The sequence below is a fragment of the Heptranchias perlo genome, chromosome 40, assembly GCF_035084215.1.
Source record: "Heptranchias perlo isolate sHepPer1 chromosome 40, sHepPer1.hap1, whole genome shotgun sequence".
Taxonomy (NCBI): Eukaryota; Metazoa; Chordata; class Chondrichthyes; order Hexanchiformes; family Hexanchidae; genus Heptranchias; species Heptranchias perlo.
In genome coordinates, this window is record NC_090364.1 from 18737033 (window position 1) to 18752310 (window position 15278).

The 15278-nt window shown below is 45.7% G+C and overlaps 1 protein-coding gene across 1 annotated transcript in view; it reads left to right on the forward strand.

The window, feature by feature from the left end:
- The window catches only part of serhl (serine hydrolase like), a 77722-nt gene that overhangs the window by 35325 nt on the left and 27119 nt on the right, over positions 1-15278 (forward strand). The window contains exons 6-7 of the mRNA XM_067974720.1: positions 9644-9663; positions 11181-11255. Of these exons, the coding sequence (XP_067830821.1) occupies positions 9644-9663; positions 11181-11255 (95 nt within the window). The remainder of the gene's footprint in view (positions 1-9643; positions 9664-11180; positions 11256-15278) is intronic.

The following is a 15278-nucleotide window of genomic DNA, read 5'->3' on the forward strand; positions in this document are numbered from 1 at the left end:
CTGTTTCCTTTCAGGCAGTGCATTCCAGATCATTACAACTCGCTGCGTAAAAAAATGTTTCCTCATGTCTCCTCTGGCTCTTTCACTGATCACCTTAAATCTGTGTCCTCTGGTTACCGACCCTTCTGCCACTGGAAACAGTTTCTCCTTATTTACTCCATCAATACACTTAATGATTTTGAACATCTCTATCAAATCTCCCTTCTCTATTCTAAGGAAAACAACCCCAGCTTCTCCAGTCTCTCCATGTAACTGAAGTCCCTCTTCTCTGGAGCCATTGTAGTAAATCTCTTCTGCACCCTCTTGACATCCTTCTTAAAGTGTAGTGCCCAGAATTGAACACAATACTCCAGCTGAGGCCTAACCAGTGTTTTATAAAGGATTAGCATCATTTATTTGCTTTTGTACTCTATGCCTCTAGTGCCCAGGATCCCATATGCTTTTTTAACAGCCTTCTCAACTTGTCCTGCCACCTTCAAAGATTTGTGTATGTGCACTCCCAGGTGTCTCTTTTCCTGCACCCCCTTTGAAATTATACCATTTAGTTTATATTGCCTCCTACCAAAATGCATCACTTCACGCTTCTCTGCGTAAATTTCATTTGCCATGTGTCTGCCCATTTCACCAGTCTGTCTATTTCCTCTGAAGTGTTACTATTCTCCACGTTGTTTACTACATTTCCGAGTTTCGTGTCATCTTCAAGCTTTGAAATTGTACCCTCTATACCCAAGTCCAGGTCATTGATATATATCAAAAAAAGCAGTGGTCCTAATACTGTCCCCTGGGGAACACCACTGTATACTTCCCTCCAGTCTGAAAAACAACCGTTCACCATTACTCTCTGCTTTCTGTCCCCCATGATGTGGAGATGCCGTCTGTGTGCACACGGTGATTGCCTTGGCAACGGGCAGTTGCAAAGGCTGTCTGTAATCACCATGTATTGTTCTGTGATTTATAAATGCGTAGGCTTCGAGGAGTTCCTGACATTTACCTGAGGAAGGAGGAAGCCTCCGAAAGCTTGTAGATTTCAAATAAAATCGTTGGACTATAATTTGGTGTTGTAAAATTGTTTACAATTCTGATCCCCAGCCAATTTTGTATCCACACTGCCACTGTCCCATGGGCTTTGATTTTTCTAACAAGTCAATTATGTGGCACTTTATCAAATGTCTTTTGAAAGTCCATGTACACAACATCAACCGCACTACCCTCATCAACCCTCTCTGTTACTTCATCAAAGAACTCAATCAAGTTACTCAAACACGATTTTCCTTTAACAAATCTGTGCTGACTTTCACTTTTTTAGGCCATACTTTTCCAAGTGCCAGTTAATTTTGTCCTGGATTATTGTCTCTAAAAGTTTCTCCATCACCAACGTTAGGCTGACTGGCCTGTAATTGCCGGGTTTATCCCTCTCTCCTTTTTTGAAGAGGGGTGTAACATTTGCAATCCTCCAGTCCTCTGGCACCATCCCCGTATCTAAGGAGGATTGGAAGATTGTGGCCAGAGCCTCCGCAATTTCCACCCTTCCTTCCCTCAGTAACCGACGATGCATCTCATCCGGACCGGGTGACTTTTCTACTTTGAGTATTGCCAACTTTTTAAGTACCTCCTCTTTATTTTTATCCTATCCAATATCACTACTACCTCCTCCTTTACTGCTACATTGGCAGCATCCTCTTCTCTAGTGACGACAGAAGCGAAGTATTCATTTAGTACCTCAGCCATGCTCTCTGCCTCCACAAGAACATGACTGGCAAATGGTGTGAGTCGGACAATCCCAAATTTCAACCTTTTTCTGGGATGAGTCAGCAGAACCTAACCAGGGTATCAGTTGGGGCACTACAATTGGCCTCTCAATACGGAGGGTAAAAATCAGCCAGGGTTCTGTTCTTGATCACTGCCCAATGACCTCTGCTGGAAAATACATAGAATCATAGAATCTTACAGCACAGAAGGAGGCCATTCAGCCCATTGTGCCTGTGCCAGCTCTTTGAAAGAGCAATCCAATTAGTCTCTTTCCCCATGGCCCTGCAATTTTCTCCCCTTCAAATATTTATCCAGTTCCCTTTTGCAAGTTATTATTGAATCTGCTTTCACCACCCTTACATCAATGCATTCCAGATTATTACAACTCGCTGCGTAAAAAAAATTCTCCTCATCTCACCCTTTAGTAAATCTGCTCTGCCCCCTCTCCAAGGCCTTGACATCCTTCCTAAAGTGTGGTGCCCAGACCTGGACACAATACTCCAGATGAGGCCTAACCACTGATCTGGGTTGCCTGTGATGTTCCCCATGAGGTGAGGTGAGAGTGACTGCCGTTGACATCAAAGCAGCATTTGACGGAGTGTGTCACCAAGGAGCCCCAGTGAAATTGAAGTCAGGGGGAAAATTCTCCAGTGGCTGGAGTTATACCTAGCACAAAGGAAGATGGTAGTGGTTGTTGGAGGCCAATCATCTCAGCCCCAGGACATTGCTGGACATTGCTGCAGGAGTTCCTCAGGGCAGTATCCCAGGCCCAACCATCTTCAGCTGCTTCATCAATGACCTTCCCTCCATTATAAGGTCAGAAATGGGGATGTTCACTGATGATTGCACAGTGTTCAGTTCCATTCGCAACCCCTCAGACAATGAAGCAGTCCGTGCCCGCATGCATCAAGACCTGGACAACATCCAGGCTAGGGCTGATAAGTGGCAAGTAACATTGGTGCCAGACAATGACCATCTCCAACAAGAGAGAGTCTAACCACCTCCCCTTGACATTCAGTGGCATTACCATCGCCGAACCCCCTACCATCAACATCCTGGGGGTCACCATTGACCAGAAACTTAACTGGACCAGCCACATAAATACTGTGGCTACAAGAGCAGGTCAGAGGCTGGGTATTCTGCGGTGAGTGACTCACTTCCTGACTCCCCAAAGCCTTTCTACCATCCACAAGTCATAGAGTCATAGAGTCATACAGCACGGATAGAGGCCCTTCGGCCCATCGTGTCCGCGCCGGCCATCAGCCCTGTCTACTCTAATCCCATATTCCAGCATTTGGTCCGTAGCCTTGTATGCTATGGCATTTCAAGTGCTCATCCAAATGCTTCTTGAATGTTGTGAGGGTTCCTGCCTCCACAACCCTTTCAGGCAGTGAGTTCCAGACTCCAACCACCCTCTGGGTGAAAAAGTTCTTTCTCAAATCCCCCCACAACCTCCCGCCTTTTACCTTGAATCTATGTCCCCTTGTTATAGAACCCTCAACGAAGGGAAAAAGTTCCTTAGTATCCATCCTATCTGTGCCCCTCATAATTTTGTACACCTCAATCATGTCCCCCCTCAGCCTCCTCTGCTCCAAGGAAAACAAACCCAATCTTCCCAGTCTCTCTTCATAGCTGAAGCGCTCCAGCCCTGGTAACATCCTGGTGAATCTCCTCTGCACCCTCTCCAAAGCGATCACATCCTTCCTGTAGTGTGGCGACCAGAACTGCACACAGTACTCCAGCTGTGGCCTAACCAGTGTTTTATACAGCTCCATCATAACCTCCTTGCTCTTATATTCTATGCCTCGGCTAATAAAGGCAAGTATCCCATATGCCTTCTTTACCACCTTATCTACCTGTTCTGCCGCCTTCAGGGATCTGTGAACTTGCACACCAAGATCCCTCTGACCCTCTGTCTTGCCTAGGGTCCTCCCATTCATTGTGTATTCCCTTGCCTTGTTAGTCCCTCCAAAGTGCATCACCTCGCACTTTTCCGGGTTAAATTCCATTTGCCACTGTTCCGTCCATCTGACCAACCCATCTATATCGTCCTGCAGACTGAGGCTATCCTCCTCACTATTTACCACCCTACCAATCTTTGTATCATCAGCGAACTTACTGATCATACCTTTTACATTCATATCCAAGTCATTAATGTAGACCACAAACAGCAAGGGACCCAGCACCGATCCCTGTGGTACCCCACTGGCCACAGGCTTCCAGTCACAAAAACAACCTTCGACCATCACCCTCTGCCTTCTGCCACTAAGCCAGTTTTGTATCCAAAGTGCCAAGGCACCCTGGATTCCATGGGCTCGTACCTTCTTGACCAGTCTCCTGTGGGGGACTTTATCGAAGGCCTTACTGAAATCCATGTATACCACATCCACTGCGTTACCCTCATCCACACGCCTAGTCACCCCCTCAAAAAATTCAATCAAATTAGTCAGACATGATCTTCCCTTGACAAAGCCATGTTGACTATCCCTGATTAATCCTTGCTTCTCCAAGTGGAGACTAATTTTGTCCTTCAGAATTTTTTCCAATAATTTTCCTACCACTGATGTTAGGCTCACTGGCCTGTAGTTCCCCGGTTTTTCCCTACTCAGGAGTGTGATGGAATACTCTCCACTTGCCTGGATGAGTGCAGCTCCAACAACACTCAAGAGGCTCGACACCATCCAGGACAAAGCAGCCCGCTTGAATGGCATCCCATCCACCACCTTAAACATTCACTCCCTTCACCACCGGCGCACTGTGGCTGCAGTGTGTACCATCCACAGGATGCACTGCAGCAACTCGCCAAGGCTTCTTCAACAGCACCTCCCAAACCTCTACCTCTATTTCTACCACCTAGAAGGACAAGGGCAGCAGGCACATGGGAACAACACCACCTGCACGTTCCCCTCCAAGTCACACACCATCCCGACTTGGAAATATATCGCCGTTTCTTCATCTTCGCTGGGTCAAAATCCTGGAACTGCCTTCCTAACAGCACTGTGGGAGAACCTTCACCACATGGACTGCAGTGGTTCAAGAAGGCGATTAGGGATGGGCAATAAAATGCTGGCCTTGCCAGCGACGCCCACATCCCATGGACAGATTTTAAAAAAACATACTGTGGAAACCAGTCGAGAATGGTGGGGTGCCAGAGGGCTACCACTGTCTGTTGGACTGTACCACACCAGGAGATCTGATCGTCAGCAAAAAGAGGAATGAGGGAGAAGATTGGGGAAGAAATAGCTATTTATGTATATATCAGGAAAGGCTGAACAGGCTGGGGTTCTTCTCTCCAGAAAAGAGATGGCTTCGGGGTGACCTGATAGAGGTCTTTAAGATTATGAAGGGGTTCAATAAGGTAGAAGTAGAGAAGATATTTCCAGTTGTGGGGGAGACCAGAACTAGAGACCATAAATATAAGATAGAATCATCGAAATTTATGGCACAGAAGGAGTCCATTCGCCCATTGTGTCCGTGCCGGCCGAAAAAGAGCCTTCCAGCCTAAGCCCACTTTCCAGCTCTTGGTCCGCAGCCTTGTATGTTACGGCACTTCAAGTGCACATCCAGGCACCTTTTAAATGTGATGAGGGTTTCAGGCTATGAGTTCCAGACCCCCACCACCCTCTGAGTGAAAACATTTCTCTTCAACTCCCCTCTAATCCTTCTAACATTTACTTTAAATCTATGCCTCCTGGTTTTTCACCTCTCTGCAAAGGGAAACAGGCCATCCCTATCCACTCTGTCCAGGATGCTCATAGTACTCCAGGTGCGGTCTAACCAGGGTTTTGTATAGCTGCAGCATAACTTCTGCCCCCTTGTACTCTAGTCCTCTAGATATAAAGGCCAACATTCCATTAGCCGCCTTGATTATTTTCTGCACCTGTTCATGACACTTCAATGATCTATGTACCTGAACCCCTAAGTCCCTTTGGACATCCACTGTTTTTAACTTTTTACCATTTAGAAAATACCCTGTTCTATCCTTTTTTGATCCAAAGTGGATGATCTCACATTTGTCTACATTGAATTCCATTTGCCATAGTTTTGCCCATTCACCTAATCCATCAATATCGCTTTGTAATTTTATGTTTTCATCTACACTGCTTACAATGCCACCAATCTTTGTGTCATCGGCAAACATAGATATGAGACTTTTTATGCCTTCATCTAAGTCGTTAATAAATATTGTGAATAATTGAGGCCCCAAGACAGATCCCTGCCGGACTCCACTAGTCACATCCTGCCAATGTGAGTACCTTCCCATTATCCCTACTTTCGCTCAGCCAACTTCCTAACTAAGTCCGTACTTTTCCCTCGATTCCATGGGCTTCTATCCTAGCTAACAGTCTCTTATGTGGGACCGTATCAAATGCCTTCTGGAAGTCCATATAAATAACATCCATTGACATTCCCCTGTCCACTGCTTTAGTCACCTCTTCAAAAAATTCAATCAGGTTTGTCAGGCACGACCTACTTTTCACAAATCCATGCTGGCTCTCTCTGATTAACTGAAAATTTTCAAGGTGTTCAGTCACCCTATCCTTAATTATAGACTCCAGCATTTTCCCCACAACAGATGTTAGGCTAACTGGTCCATAATTCCCTGGTTTCCCTCTCTCTCCTTTCTTAAAAAGCGGAGTGCCATGTGCAATTTTCCAATCCAGAGGGACAGTTCCTGAATCTAGAGAACTTTGAAAGATTATAGTTAGGGCATCTGCAATGTGCTCACCTACTTCCTTTAAAACCCTGGGATGGAAACCATCTGGTCCTGGAGATTTGTCACTCTTTAGTGCTATTATTTTCTTCATTACTGTTGCTTTACTTATATTAACTTTATCGAGTCCCTGTCCCCGATTCAATATTAGTTTTCTTGGGATTTCCGGCATGCTATCCTCTTTTTCTACTGTAAATGCTAACGCAAAGTAATTGTTCAACATGTCCACCATTTCCCCATTGTCAATGACAATATCCCCACTTTCAGTTTTTAAGGGGCTAACACTGCCCCGACCACCCTCTTTTTCCTCGTGTAACTATAAAAGTTCTTCGTATTGGTTTTGATATCCCTTGCGAGTTTCTTTTCATACTCTCTTTTTGTAGCCCTTACTATCTGTTTTGTGACCCTTTGTTGATCTTTGTATCTCTCCCATTCGCCAGGATCTGTGCCATTTTTTGCCTTTTTGTATGCCCTTTCCTTATGTCTTATACTGTCCCTTACCTCTTTAGTTGTCCATGGCTGTTTTTTAAGGCAAGTAGAGTTCTTGCCCCTCGGGTATAAACCGATTCTGTATCTCGTTAAATGTTTCTTTAAACATTTCCCACTGATCATCTGTCGTTTTACCCATTAACAGATTTGCCCAGTTTACTGTGGACAGTCTCTGTCTCATCCCATTGAAGTCGGCCTTACCCAAGTCTAGAATCTTAGCAGCTGACTCACTTTTTTCCCTTTCAAACACCACATTGAACTCGATCATGTTATGATCATTATTGGATAGATGTTCACGTACAGTTAAGCTGTTAACTAAATCTGGTTCATTACTCATTACTAAATCTAGTATGGCTTGCCCCCTTGTTGCCTCCAGGACATACTGCTGTAGAAAACTGTCCTGAACACACTCAAGAAATTCACTTCCTTTCTGACAGTTGCTAGTCTGCTTTTCCCAATCTGTGTGAAGGTTAAAGTCCCCCATTAAGACCACTATGCCTTTCTTACACGCTTGTCTAATCTCTGCATTTATACAATCTAGCACTTCAGAGCTGCTGCCAGGGGTCCTAGACACAATTCCCACTATAGTCTTAGATCCTTTCCTATTTCTCAATTCAACCCATAAGGTCTCTGTTGTCTGCTTACCTCTCGTTATATCCTCCTTTATCATTGAAGTGATTTCATCTCTAATCATTAAGGCTACTCCTCCCCCTCTTCCATTTTCCCTGTCTCTCCTGTAGACCTTATAACCCAGTATATTTAGTTCCCAATCCTGACCATCCTGCAGCCATGTCTCAGTAATAGCCATCATGTCATACCCTCCAATTTGAATTTGAACCTGTAGTTCATTTAATTTATTCCTTATACTCCGTGCATTTATATATCGAACTCTTAGTTGGGCCACACACCCTAGCCTGACCTTCAGCTTTGATGCTGGGTTAATCGCCTTACACCTTCTAGTTTTCACTTTATCTGTAGTGTCTAAAGTACACTTTCTTTCCGCTGTTCTACGCTTTTCCCTTTCACTTGTTCTTGAACAACTGTTTGTACTATTTGTATTGTAAATTTCCCCTGGGTCTTCCCCTCTCTTGCTGCTCTCAACTTTACTCCCTTCTGACTCCCCTCTCAGGTTCCCGTCCCCCTGCCACTCTAGTTTAAACCTTCCCCAACAGCACCAGCAAACCACAGCTCCTCACAGCTGTAATTGTTTCTTTAACTAATATTGCGACCCTCCCCCTCCTTTTTTACCACCCTCTCGATCTCATCTGAAAACCCAGTAACGAGGAATGTTGAGCTGCCATTCCTACCCATTAAGCCATGTTTCAGTAATACTAAGATATCATGGGGGGCAGGGGAGCTGCGAAAATTGCAGAAATGTCGAGCAGGTTTGGAAGCCGGCTCCAACCCGCCCACTTCCGAGTTTCCCACAGATGCACCTGTGTGCGTGCGGGCGTCTCAAATCAGGAAGCACTACCGGCAATTAAAGCTGGTGGGATGATAGTTAAAGAACCAAATGTACCTCATTGAGGTACTTAGGGCACTTTACTTGTGACATATTAGGTAGTTCAAACAATTTTTAACTTTCCTGGGCAGCTTTCCCACAGCTTCTGATTCATGCTCCGATATCTGATTCTCCCTCTCCGATCTCCCCATCTCCCCCGATGTCCTCCCTCCCCCCCCGATCTTCCCCTCTTCCCACCCCCATGTCCCACCGATCTTTCCCTCTCCCCCCACCCCCCGATCTTCCCCTCTTCCCACCCCCATGCCCCACCGATCTTTCCTTCTCCCCGCCCCCCCCGATCTTCCCCTCTTCCCCCCCCCCCCCCCGATCTTCCCACCCCCATGTCCCACCGATCTTACCCTCTCCCCACCCCCCCGGTCTTCCCCTCTTTCCCCCCCCCCCGATCTTCTGTTCCAGTGCCGGATGATGTCTTGCCCTCTTTCTCACTCTCCCCCCGCCCCCGCCCCCCCCCCCCCGCGTTGCAGCTCCTGTCATGAAACCCAGAAAGAACTTTAATCACCATCAATTACATTGCAGAAACGGTAAGTTTTTTTTATTTGGGTTTGCCACACACACCTTCATCCCCCTCCCCTCCCCCACTGCCAACCCGCCACCATTTCAAAATTGAGCCCCATATATCCACTGTCTATCTGTGCCCTCAGCTCATCTGCCTTATTCACTGGATTCCTTGCATTCAGCACTGCCACACTCCTTTGTTGTCTATTTTCTAGCCTTTGTTTCCTCTGCTTTCCAAACTCGCTTACTAATTTTCTACCTTCCATTTCCAGCTCTGCTTTTTTCCATTCTGAATCTACGTTCAAGTTCCATCCCCCTGCCAAGCGAGTTTAAACCCTCCCCAACAGCACTGAGATGATATAGTTACCAATAAATTCAGTAGGGAATTCAGGAGAAACTTCTTTACTCAGAGAGTGGTTAGAATGTGGAACTCACTAGAACATGGAGTAGCTGAGGCGAATAACATAGATTAACTTAAGGGGAAGCTAGATAAGAACATGAGAGAAAAAGGAATAGAAGGATCTGCTAATAGGGTTAGGATAAGAGGGGTGGGAGGAGGCTCGTGTGGAGCACAAATGCCGGTATAGACCAGTTGGGCCGAATGGCCTGTTTCTGCAATATAGACTATGTAAAATCTATATAAGGCATTACATTTTTCCATGGTTCTTTTTCAGGGGGAAATGTTGGAGGGCTGGTGAGTGCTGAGTCTGTAACCGTTCTAAAATAAGCTGCAGATTCCAAACCCATGTTTTATTTTTGCAATTGTTCTTTGGTTACTTGCATTGACATATGTTACTTTCAGAGTACCTGAGGTAGTAACCATGGCATGTTGCAGGAGTAAGTGAACTTTGCTCGGTGTCTGGAGCTGTGGGTGGCCCAAGGAGCTGAGACCAAGGAACAGCAGCGATGTTAATATGTCTGCTGGGCTGGGCTGAGCTGGGCCTTCCTGGGCTGGGCTGGGCTGGGCTGGGCTGAGCTGGGCCTTCCTGGGCTGGGCTGAGCTGGGCCTTCCTGGACTGGGCTGGGCTGGGCTGAGCTGGGCCTTCCTGGGCTGGGCTGAGCTGGGCCTTCCTGGGCTGGGCTGAGCTGGGTACTTCCTGGGCCGGGCTGGGCTGGGCTGAGCTGGGCCTTCCTGGGCTGGGCTGAGCTGGGCCTTCCTGGGCTGGACTGAGCTGGGCCTTCCTGGGCTGGGCTGGGCTGGACTGAGCTGGGCCTTCCTGGGCTGGGCTGAGCTGGGCCTTCCTGGGCCGGGCTGGGCTGGGCTGAGCTGGGCCTTCCTGGGCTGGACTGAGCTGGGCCTTCCTGGGCTGGGCTGGGCTGGACTGAGCTGGGCCTTCCTGGGCTGGGTTGTCCTGGGCCGGGCCGGTTGCTGGTGGGTTTTGACTGTCCCTCAGTCTTTGCTGGAGGTGCTTAACTGTGTGATTCATGTGGAGGCAGCATGTTGGTTGGATGCCCATCTGGCTGGCGACCAGATCTGGAAGAATCATAGAATCTTACAACACCAAAGGAGGCCATTCAGCCCATCGTGCCTGTGTCGGCTCTTTGAAATAGATATCCAATTAGTACCGTTAAATCTGACCTTTCCCAATAGCCCTGCAAATTGTTTTCTCTTTAATTACTTATCCAATTCCCTTTTGAAAGTTATTGTTGAATCTTAAATTAATTTAAACAAATTTAATTCAACAAGTGTCTTTATTTAATAATCCTCTTATGGAACACAGTTGATAAAGTCATTGAGTAGGCATTTTGGGGAATGGGACCCTGACTGTAGATGCAGTGGAGCTATTTTACTTTATAAATAAAGTGGGAGAGGGATGCCCAACCTTACAAAACAAAACTTCTTAAACATGTTGGGCAAGAAGTTGATTGAATTGTTTCGGTGCTGTGATGAGTTCTGTGGGTTGCATGTGGGAGATGGAGGTGCAGTGGTGGGAGGCTTCTCATTATAGCATGACAAGCAAATGTTGACATAGGGTTTTTCTATTACATAAATGTTGACAGAAAACCATTACCCAGAGATTGTGACATAAGAAGCAAGGATAATATGGATGGGAAACAGGAGTTTTAATATAGAGATAAGTGGATATCAATATACACAAATATATAGTAGATATGTAACAGTGTCCATGAACAGGGGCACATAGTGCATTGATGACAGTAATAACTGAGTCGCTTTTCTTTCTGATTTGCTAACCTTGCTCCTGTTTGTAGTTCTGCTCAGTTTTCCCTGAGATGGTGGATAAGCTGATTTTACTGGATGGATATGGGTTTTATCCAGCTCCCACTGTAAGTTTTATTCTTTTGTTTATCATTAGATATATATGCAGGATAACAGCGAGCTGAGAATATGTTACATACAATATAAAGGATAGCTAAGAGTGCTACTTATGACAGAGCTGTCTCCAGCTCTGATGCTTTGGCCAAATCCAGTCTGGTTGTCAGTATTATCTGGCCTGTGGAGCTCCACGTATTGATTTCCCTTCCCCTAACCAACAGAAATAGCTGATCCCCAGCGGGTTGGGGCATTTAAAAAATTCACAGACTGTGCTGTTGGCGTTCTCAGCAGGAGTGCACTGTGTTGAACTGCTGCTTACGCCCCCAGCAGCAGTGTTTTTGTCCACAATACAGTGTCGTTGTGGCTCTATGCTGCAGCTGTGAGTGGGAAGTAGGATAGTTCATCTTGTTCAATTAACTGACCCGGATCTCAAAGCCTGAGCTGAGGATGTCTCCGTTAGTAGACTGCACCCAACTTTCAGACCCCATCCTCAGCATTTGGCAGCATCTCTAACATCCGTTCCCACCATGTACAGCATGTAGTGGCCACCGATGCTGCTGCCTTTACCACTTTCCTAACTCAGTCCCGAGGTTATTGCCAGGACCCAATGGTTTCCCCCCCAGGGAATTAGAAGAAGTGGGTGAGGAAATTGTTGATGCTCCAGTCATGATCTTCCAAAACACTCTCGATTCAGGAATTGTCCCATTGGATTGGAAAACTGCCAGTGTTACTCCATTATTTAAGAAGGGTAGGAGAGATAAACTCCTACTCGGAAATTATAGGCCTGTTGGTCTAATTCAGTTGTGGGGAAGTTACCAGAATCTGTTATTAGGGACAGAGTGAGCATTTGGACAAATATGAGCTGATCAGAGAGAGCCAGTATGGATTTGTAAAGGGTAAGCCATGTCTAACGAACTGAGTTGAATTTTTTGAGGAGGAAACTTACGTGGTAAATAAGGGAGTGTTTATGGATGTTATTTATATGGCCTTCCAGAAGGCATTTGATAAGTTTCCACAGAATCATAGAAAGGTTACAGCACAGAAGGAGACCATTTGGCCCATCGAGTCCGTGCCAGCTCGATGCCAGAGCAATCCAGCTAGTCCCACTCCCCCACCCTATTCCTGTAGCCCTGCAATTTTTTTCCTTTCAAGTACTTATTCAGTTCCCTTTTGAAGGCCATGATTGAATCTGCCTCCACCACCCCCTCGAGCAGTGCATTCCAGATTCTAACCACTCACTGTGTAAAAAGGTTTTTCCTCGTGTCACCTTTGGTTCTTTAACCAATCACCTTAAATCTATGTCCTCTTGGCCTTGACCCTTCCGCCAATGGGAACAGTTTCTCTCTATCCACTCTGTCCAGACCCTTCATGATTTTGAATACCTCGATCAAATCTCCGCGCAACCGTCTCTGTTTCAAGAAGAACAACCCCAGCTTCCCCAGTCTGTCCGTGTAACTAAAGTTCCTCATCCCTGGAATCATCCTAGTAAATCTCTTCTGCACCCTTTCTAAGGCCTTCACATCATTCCTGATGTGCAGTGCCCAGAATTGGACACAATACTCCACTTGTGGCCGAACATCATGACTTCCATACTTTTGTACTCTATGCCTCTATTTATAAGGCTCAAGATCCCGTATGCTTTTTTAACCACTTTCTCAACCTGCCTTGCTATCTTCAATGATTTGTGCACATATATCCCCAGATCTCTCTGTTGCTATTCCCCTTTTAGATTTATATTGCTTCTCATTCTTCCTAACGAAATGTATCACTTTGCATTTTCCTGCTTTAAATTTCATCTGCCACGTGTCCGCCCATTCCACCAGCCTGTCTATATCCTCTTGAAGTCTATCACTATCCTCCTCATTGTTTACTACCCTTCCAAGTTTTGTGTCATCTGCAAATTTTGAAATTGTGCCCTGTACACCCAAGTCCAAGTCATTAATATATATCAAGAAAAGCAGTGGTCCCAGCACTGACCCCTGGGGAACACCACTGTACACCTCCCTCCAGTCCAAAAAACAACCGTTCACCACTACTCTGTTTCCTGTCCCTTAGCTAATTCTGCATCCATGTTGCTGCTGCCCCTTTATTCCGTGGGCCGCAATCTTGATGATAAGCCTACTTAATCAAACGCCTTTTGAAAATCCATATACACCACATCAACTGCGTTGCCCTCATCTACCCTCTCTGTTACCTCATCAAAAAAACTCTATCAGGTTAGTTAAAAACGATTTGCCTTTAACAAATCTGTGCTGGTGTTTGGAACTCTCTTCCGCAAATGGCAGTTGATGCTAGTTCAATCATTAATTTTAAATCTGAGATTGATAGATTTTTGTTAACCAAAGGTATTAAGGGATATGGAGTTAGGTCACAGATCAGCCATGATCTCATTGAATGGCGGAACAGGCTCGAGGGGCTAAATGGCCTACTCCTGTTCCTGTATTCTGTGCAGGTAACTGGCAGGCAGTACTGTGTACAATTCTGGTCTCCATAGTGTAAAAAGGATATGGAGGCACTGGAGAAAGTGTAAAAAGATTTACAAGGATAATACCAAATCTAAGAGGTTACACCTATCAGGAACGACTGAACAGGCTGGGGCTCTTTTAGCTAAAAAGAGAAGACTGAGGGTTGACCTAATAGAGGTCTTGAAGATTATGAAAGGGTTTGATAGGGTAGACGTAGAGAAAATGTTTGCACTTGTGGGGGAGTCAAAACTAGGGGCCATAAATATAAGATAATCACCAATAAATCCAATAGGGAATTCAGGAGAAACTTCTTTACCCAGAGTGTGGTTAGAATGTGGAACTCGCTACTACAGGGAGTAGTTAAGGCGAATAGTATAGATACATTTAAGGGAAGCTAGCTGAGTACATGAGGGAGAAAGGAATAGAAGGATATGCTGATAGGGTTAGATGAATAGGGATGGGAGGAGGCTCGTGCGGAGCATAAACACCGGCATAGACCAGTTGGGCTGAATAGCCTGTTTCTGTGCTGTAAATTCTGTGTGTGTAATCCACCCTCGTCCAAGTGACTGTTAATTCTGTCCCGGATTATTGTTTCTAAAAGTTTCCCTACCACTAAGGTTAAACTAATTGGCTTATAGTTGCTGGGTTTATCCTTACGCACTTTTTTGAACAAGGGTGTAATATTTGCAATTCTCCAGTCCTCTGGTACCACTCCCGTAACTAAGGATGTTTGGAAGATTATGCCCAGTACCCCCTCAATTTCCACCTTACTTCCCTCAGCATCCCATCTGGACCGGGTGACTTATCTACTTTAAGTTCAGCCAGCCTTTCTAGTACCTCTTCTTTATCAATTTTTAGCCCGTCCAATATCTCAACTATATCTACTCTGGCAGCATCTTCTTCCTTGGTAAAGACAGATGCAAAGTACTCATTTAGTACCTCGGCCATCCCCTCTGCCTCCATGAGTAGATCTCCTTTATGCTCCCTAATCAGCCCCACTCCTCCTCTTAGTATCCGTTTACTGTTTATATGCCTAGAGAAGACTTTTGGATTCCCTTTTATGTTGGCCACCAGTCTATTCTCATACTCTCTCTTTGCCCCTCTTATTTCCTTTTTCACTTCCCCTCTGAACTTTCTATATTCAGCCTGGTTCTCACTTGTGTTACCACCTGACATCTGCCATAAGCCCCTTTTTTCTGTTTCATCTTACTCACTATTTCTTTTGTCATCCAGGGAGCTCTGGCTTTAGTTGCCCTACCTTTCTGCCTAACGTGGGAATGTGCCTAGACTGTACCCGAACCATCTCCTCCTTAAAGGCTGCCACTGTTCAAATACAGTTTTGCCTGCCAATCTTTCATTCCAATTTACCCGGGCCAGATCTGTTCTCATCCCATTGAAATTGGCCCTCCTCCAATGGGTATTTTTACTTTAGAGTGGGCCATGTCCTTTTCCATAGCTATTCTAAACCTTATGATACTTTGATCGCTGCTCCCTAAATGTTCCCCCACTGACACTTGCTCCACTTGGCCCACCTCATCTCCTAGAACCAAGTCCAGCAATGCCTCCTTC